Genomic DNA, 7,402 nt, shown 5'->3' on the forward strand with positions numbered 1-7,402 from the left:
AAAAGCTCCAGATATTTTCTTCCAAACAGTTTTATTAAGTCATTTGGTACAGAGTATGAACACAAGGCTGAAGCATCAGTGCACCTCCAGCAGTTATGTGTATGATAAATCTGGTAATTGCATTCAATGTTAATGAAATACTGACTTGTTGAATACTAAAATCTACTCCAACTATCACACAGCCTTTAAATTTTAATAGGTGAGGGGCAACAGGAAGTGGACAATACATCAAACTTACAAATATTGAAAGCATATCGTGGTATTAACAAAGCAGGCAAGAACTAAATGAAACATCATCCTGCTTAATTTGAGGGGGATATCTACAACTGTATTAATTTTCTTTATTTTTAGTGAACCAACAATTTTAAATCTCCCTGTTGCAGCAAAATAGACTTTAATGGATTTTCTGTAACTTGTTTAAAAAAAAAAAAAAAAAAAAGGGCTCGATATCACTCAAAGCTTTTTGCTGTATAGTGCAGACTTAACCATTCTTTTCCTTTGGCTAAAGTATCCAAATATATATTGCATGATATTCCTTCAACAGATGTGAATGTGACTAATCAAATATTGACACTGTCCAGCTGCTTTATCTGTTGTAGAACTGTGAGGTAACCCAAGCCAGTCCCCACTTCAGATTGGTTAACATAAACTTGAGCGCTTTCGTCCACTGCTCCTCAGAGTTAAACTGAGTTTTGATGGAGTAGGAGCCTCCGCTGCCACCCGTATCTTCGATCTTGCCCTTCTCCACATCCATTCTGAGGTATGAGGGAGAAAAAAGTCAAGACTAGTTTCTAAGTTTATAAATATAACACTGAATCTGAACTTAAATCAAAAACCTGGGAAATGTAACATTCCTGAGTCACAAATTTAATATGTTCACAGAGGCTGAAATGCTTATTACACCAGAGTATCCAAAGTTTCCCCGATTTGCTTACATTGAACCAAAGGCCACATGTCTGTATTCACAGTACAGAGTTTAAGTTTATGAAGGATCAGTCTGTTAAAGAATGAATATGATTTGGGATATTCCAACCTTGATGTACTAGCAGGGAACAACTAAAGTGTAGATTTTCACGTTGGTTCCGAGTGTGGGGTCGAAGCTTGCCTAAACTTGCTTATTTGACTAAGATGCTAATAATAAAGGTTCACTTGTGTAGAATAGGGCTGACATTGGACCAGAATTTACATTCAAACTACCGGTACATGTATATTTATAAATTCATTTTAAATGGCCCATAGATGTGCTACACAATGAGCACACAGAAATTTACAATACACACATAATGCTGATATCTGACCTGTAGGGGAGGCAGAAGCCAGTGTCTCCTTTTTCCACCTCCTCTTTGAACTGTTGGACACAGTCCAGGAAGGCCACCATGGCATGATCGAACTTATTGTCCCAGAAGAACCTCAGTCCACCTGAGCAGTACAGTGGGAGCTCCTGAAAACACAATGGTAGACAAAAAATGGCAGAATAAGAACCTGGACAACTGTTTAAATAAGCACAGGAGAGCCGGGTGTAAGAATGAACTACCTTTGACTTGTCTGTCAGTGACTCCAAGTATGAGTGGTTTCCATATGGGACAAGACGATATCTGAGGGGACAAAGAAGAGTTTGAGCTAGTTTATTGCACTTCAGACTAACAGAAGATTAACTGGAAACCGCACTAAATTTTAGTGATTCGAGGCTGGGATTCATTAAGGTTACAGAACTAAGACATTTAGACAGACAATGAGCACAGCAAATTACAAGAAAATTATCATTCCAGGACAAAATAATAGCGAATAATTCAATCTTGTCAACTAAAACATGATTTGCAAACATTATTGAGAGAATGTAAATCTGTAAGAAACCAAGTAAGTGATGTAATAAAGCTATGTAGGCATGTAGATATGGTAAAGAAAACCTGGCGAAGTTCTCGCTGAGCATCAGAATTAGAAAGAAAAGTGATTTAAGAGACTTTAAACGTGATGTGCTTCTTGGTGCCAGACAGCCTAGTCTGACTATTTTAGAAACTGCTGATCTACTGAGATTTTCGTCCCAGATCACCATCTCTATGGTTGGTTTTAAAAAGACAAAATTAAAAATTCATCCCATCTCTCCATCTCTCTCTCTCTCAAGCTGCTGCAGCACTGTCCTTGAGGTGTTTGGTATATCCTTTTCAACGCTCCACTGTTGCTGACTATATCCACAGTTACTGACAGCTGCTTCCATCAGCATAAAGCTCCATGTGAAAACCTCAAATAATCTTAAACATATCAATGAGTTCACTGTACACAAATGGCCTCCACAGTCACCAGATCGTAATCAAAGATCATCCAAGAAGACTTCCATCATGTAGCCGACAAGCAACAGGAACCATGTGACGCTATCATGTCAATATGGACCAAAATAGCCAATGAATGTTACCAGTACCTTGTTGAATCTATGCCACAAAAAAGAGGGTCCAACATTATACTGACAATCTGTACCTAATAAAGGGGCTGGCGAGTGTGTTTTAAGCTCAACAGCAAATGGTGAAGAAAGCAAGTTAAATTAAGCGTGTACCTCTGAAAGCGCAGCCCCATTTTGTTGGCGAGAGCGTGCAGCAGAAGCACCGTCTGTCCCCAGGCTGCGTTGATCTCGTTCCACTCCACCGGGACGCTGGGGAGTCGGCCCAGGCGGAAGTTGTTGATGGTACCAAACTGGCCGCTGTGCCTGGAAAAAGAGGAGAAACGAGTCGGATTCTCAGCCAATAGGCTCGTCTCATAGTCTGTGTTAAAGATTTGAAAGTCAACATTGATTTAAGGACCTAAATTATTTCTTAGCATACACAACAATGTGTTTGCCACCGTGTGTTTGTGTGTGTGTGTGTACCAGATGTGAAATGTAGCATTGAAAACGTTGGTCTTTTTCAGGCGGTCTAGCTGAATCTGGCAGTAGCGCATCTGGTTATCAACACTCTTGAGCTCATCATCCAGCTCTAGCTGCTGCCGTTTAAACTCGCTGTACTCCTTCTGGTATCTTTAGAAAGGGGAAGACAGAGGAGTTAGGTGCTGTATCATTTAAAATACACCCATCACCTGTCTACACCATTGCTAGCTCACTCACTGTAGCTCCTCTGTGTCAAGCTGCTGAGCTTGGATCCTGCTCTGGGCCAGGTCTTGGGCCACAGTAGCCCTCTGCTCCTCCACAGCCTCCAGCTCCTGAACCAGTTTTTCCTCATCCTCTTTGAGCTGCTGTAGCTCTGCCAATAGGGTCTCCTCATCCTCCACCTGCAGGTGCGATAGCAGCTCCAGACACTGCCTAGAAATACATTCACAAACATTTGGAATCAGCACTTTAAGTGGTTCTCAGTACTGGGCAGCTGCTTAGGCTGGATCCTCATTCTTGTGCTCACTTGTAATTCTGGCATTCGTTCTCTGTGATGTTGAGCTGCGTGTCTAGGTGGTCCAGCAGAGTGTCGGTACATTCCTCGCACAGTGGGTGGTCCACATCTGTCTGGCCCGACATGATGTCGAACAGGTCACTGGTTACCTTGGTGGGATATGATCAGAGGCAAAGCTTATTTGGTTTTGTCACACAGATAATACACCGTGAAATCAATGCATGTTTGTCACCTTCAGTCTACGACTGAGGTTTTCCATGGTGCCGCCATCAGATGCATCTCCAATGAGTGTGAAGCTGTTGGCGCTCTCTGTTGACATCATTCTGAGGAAAAGCACGCCATTCAAGATTAAGCAATTCTGTCAGCTTTGTTGGACATGCAAGTAAAAAAAAAAAAAAAAAAAAAAAAAAAAAAAGAGTTGGGTGCTCACCGTGCAGGAGGGATGTATTTTCTCGAAACTCCATCCTGCTTGTTTTCAACAAATGTTTCCTGTGAAAAGAATCCAAGTCTAAGAGTCAAACAAATTTTTCAACAGCATATTTTCACATAAAACTGAAATAATTATTTGTTTTTCATCTTTGAAAACCAAGAGTGACAGGGCCAGAATAGCACTTAATACAGTTATAACAAACAGCACCACCAGATACATCTGTATCTGTAACTGAGGGAATACAAATGAGACAACACAACACTAAAAGCAATCACACTATTCAGTAGTACATCCTCTACACACAGTAAACAGCAATGAGACTCTCAAGTCCATTTATAAGTTATTCCAGGAGAGACAGAGAGCTAATACAGCCTTTATACACTGCGCAAAAAAAAGGAAAACTTTGAAAACATATCAGATTTCAATGGAGGAAAATAACTGGATATAATCATGCCACACCTTTTTACGTAAATGAAAATTATCTGGTATTCTTCAGAGGCCTGATTTCAAAAACACATGAAAATCAAACTGAAAAAAGTAGCATGAGCTAGTCCATTTTGCTTAAATTTATTTGCAGCAACTCTTAATGGTACTCAGTTTATATAGTCCCCATCTGCTCCAATGAATGCCTGACGAAGTTAGACTGCTCCTCCCACAAATAGATCAGAAAGTCTGAAGTTTCATTGGCTTTGATTATACTTTGATTAAAAATCCTTTACTTTTTCTTTTTAATAATGTATTACACAGAGCAGTTTCCAGCTCGGCATTAACCTACCTCTGGTGCCGTCTCCACTCCGCTGTTGTCAGACTGTTTGCTGGGGGTCACTGAGACTATTGGAGCTGACGAGGAAGAGGAGGAAAGAGGTCATACATAGGGCGACAAATGGAGCAGGTTCAACATCAAATACGGCGATTAAACATACCAATAAGCTCCTGGATGGTGACCCGATCGAGAACATTGAAGGATGTGTCCAGTTTCAGCGGCTGGGAGCAGCGCTGACACACAAAGCTCACCTGCATGGTGGTGCTCGACGTTTTGGAGCCCTCCATCGCTGGCTAAAAACAAAAAACAAGTTAATAAGTAAAACCACGTTTCATTTTAAATTAACGACTATCTCCTCATGTAGGAACGCTTCGACTAGTGACGAAGGTTAAAAGCAGCGCATAAACACTTGTCTAGTCACCGTTTACTTGCTAGCTAGTTAGCTGTTTGGCTAAACACTTGCTAACAGCAGGTTGGGTACAGCCAAACCATAAGTTTGGCAGGTAGTTTTTGTGTAGCATACAACCAGGGTGTAAAAGCACAAAAGAGACTCACTGTCGTGTGTGATAATTAAACGCTACAGCATTATAATCCTAATGCTGCGTCCTAAAGGGACTCCATCCCGCCTCCACTTCCTTATTGTTGTTTACGGCGGTTTTGACGTCATGTTAAAAGTTAGTCACGTGAGAAAGCAAGAGCCCTTGTGTTACTGTGATTTATCATTAGTAAACGTATTAATATTAAGATATACTTTATCAGTCCCGTTGTTGCCATATTCACATTATTACAGCTGTAATGTTTTATTGTTTATTATTTCGCATTTATTGCTGGACAGAGTAGAATAAATAGATATAGATTGATAAAAATTGATAATAGATAGATGCAGCTTGAGCAATCCCAAGAATACTACACAACAACAGAAAAATGTACACTATACAGTACTATAAGTACAATTTTAACCACAAAGACATACACATAGAGAGAGAGAGAGAGAGAGAGAGAGAGAGAGAGAGAGAGAGAGAGAGGAGAGTTGAATATTACTGACTGGATACCAGTGCAGATTTGTTTATCAGTCCCCAATGTGTGTATGTTTGTATTAACATATGTAAGTATATATGTGGTCTAACGGTGGCTGGGAGGAAAGACCTTTACACACCGTGGATGCAGGAGCCTGTCACTGAAAGGTTTACTTCAAAGATAGTTAATAACTAATATAAAATTATATAATTCTCTATAGAATATATCATTCTTATATTGCAGTCTTGTTACAGCTCAATCTGATGGTCACAAACTAATATCTGATTAAGACATTTCATTGCCACTGCAAATATTTGATTTGATCACTCCCGGCTACCAAAAAAATGGGATCCTATAAATGCAGACAAAAGGAGACAGACCCCCGCTGTAACCATTTTTTCATCAAGGTTATATAGATACACCAAAGCAAATCTACTTTATTTGCTTTGCGTGCGCATGGTAATTTTATTAACACTGTCAACTGTTATTTAACATAACATGTGCTTTTAGCATTACTAAAAAGTGTACATTTCAATACTGGTAAATAGAAAATACAGCAAATCAGATTATATCACCCAGTGAAAGTAAATGAATGAGGGATAAAAAGCTGCTGCTTTTAGCCACCTGCTGAGAAACACTTCTGCTCAGGTAATTTAACTGATTGTCATCTACCCCTCTTTTACACAACAATATATTATATAGCATTTAAGAGTCTGTTTTTCAAAGCCAAAGCATGCAAGTTACAAACACATTGTTTTTCAATGGAAACGTCTTTTGGCCACAGCACATAATCTGACTCCTGATTCCTCATCCTGTCCCTAGCATTCTCTAATTTTCATCCAACATCTGTCCAGAGCATACCTTGTCCTCTCTAGACTCTCTTTCACCTGCTCCCTGCTCTCAATACAGATCACAATGTCATGTGATCCCCCATCTTGAATCCATCTGTCACTCTTCATCACTGTCTCACTGTCCTCATACATGTCCTGCATCACACATACTTCTCAGCTACTCCCGGCTTCCTCATGCAGTATCATTTTTTATATTCGGCAAACTATCATATGCCTTCTTTAGGTACACAAATCCTCAGCGCAGCTCCTTCTGACCTTTAGGTACTTGTCCATCAATACTCTCAAAATAAACATTGCATCTGTAGTGCTCTTTCTCAACATGAAGCCATGCTGCTGCTCACTGATCGTCAGCTGTCCTCTTAACTTAGCTTCAACAATTCTTTCCCAGAGATTCAGCGTATGGATCATCAGCTACAACTCTGCACAACATTCTTGTTCTTGAAACTCGGGATTAGTACATAACTCCAGGCACTTCCCGTTCTCTTAGATAGCTCCATACTTCTACAGCTATGACATCAGGACAAATGCCTTTCTACTCATCATAAGATAAGATAAGATAAGATAACCTTTATTAGTCCCACACGTGGGAAATTTGTTTTGTCACAGCAGGAAGTGGACAGTGCAAAAGTTATGAGGCAAAAATTAGAATACAATAAGAATAAATACAGTACACAACTGTACAGAATAGAATAAAATACTATATACAGTAGAATAAAATAAAATAAAAATACAATAAGATAAAAATAGAATACAAATACAAATACTATATACAACTGAGTAAAAATACAACGATGACGATCATGCAGCCCTTCCTTCTACTTACTAATCCTCTTCGCTTCATGATTCATTAACTGTCCTTGACCTATCCTCCTTTTTCTTTTTCTTTCTCTTCTCTTTTCATCTCCTCAAAGTACACCTTCCATCTTCTCAGCACGCTCTCTTCACTGGTTAGCACATGTCCATCTCTATCTTC

At 39.7% G+C, this 7,402-nt stretch overlaps 1 protein-coding gene across 1 annotated transcript; it reads right to left on the bottom strand.

Annotated features, from left to right (window-relative positions):
• Window positions 1–14: 14 nt before the first annotated feature.
• Window positions 15–5,245, bottom strand: becn1 (beclin 1, autophagy related). Its single transcript, XM_004567479.3, has 12 exons — window positions 5,117–5,245; window positions 4,722–4,854; window positions 4,574–4,638; window positions 3,799–3,857; window positions 3,601–3,691; window positions 3,381–3,517; window positions 3,092–3,286; window positions 2,858–3,004; window positions 2,549–2,698; window positions 1,535–1,595; window positions 1,299–1,441; window positions 15–755 (listed from the first exon to the last, which is right to left on the bottom strand). Exons 2-12 carry the CDS (start codon window positions 4,846–4,848, stop codon window positions 587–589), a joined length of 1,344 nt encoding a protein of 447 aa, XP_004567536.1. The 5' UTR covers window positions 4,849–4,854; window positions 5,117–5,245; the 3' UTR covers window positions 15–586.
• Between the last annotated feature and the right edge of the window lie 2,157 nt (window positions 5,246–7,402).

This window comes from Maylandia zebra, linkage group LG8 (assembly GCF_041146795.1).
Source record: "Maylandia zebra isolate NMK-2024a linkage group LG8, Mzebra_GT3a, whole genome shotgun sequence".
Taxonomy (NCBI): domain Eukaryota; kingdom Metazoa; phylum Chordata; class Actinopteri; order Cichliformes; family Cichlidae; genus Maylandia; species Maylandia zebra.

Bases quoted from the DNA above. Each gene is read 5' to 3' on its own strand.
- becn1 (XM_004567479.3), bottom strand. From the start codon at position 4,848: ATGGAGGGCTCCAAAACGTCGAGCACCACCATGCAGGTGAGCTTTGTG. The intron at 3,858-4,573 runs GTAGGTTAATGC...TTCTTTTCACAG, and splicing joins GAGTGGAGACGGCACCAGAG to GAAACATTTGTTGAAAACAA. The intron at 1,442-1,534 runs GTAGTTCATTCT...TTGTGTTTTCAG, and splicing joins CACTGACAGACAAGTCAAAG to GAGCTCCCACTGTACTGCTC.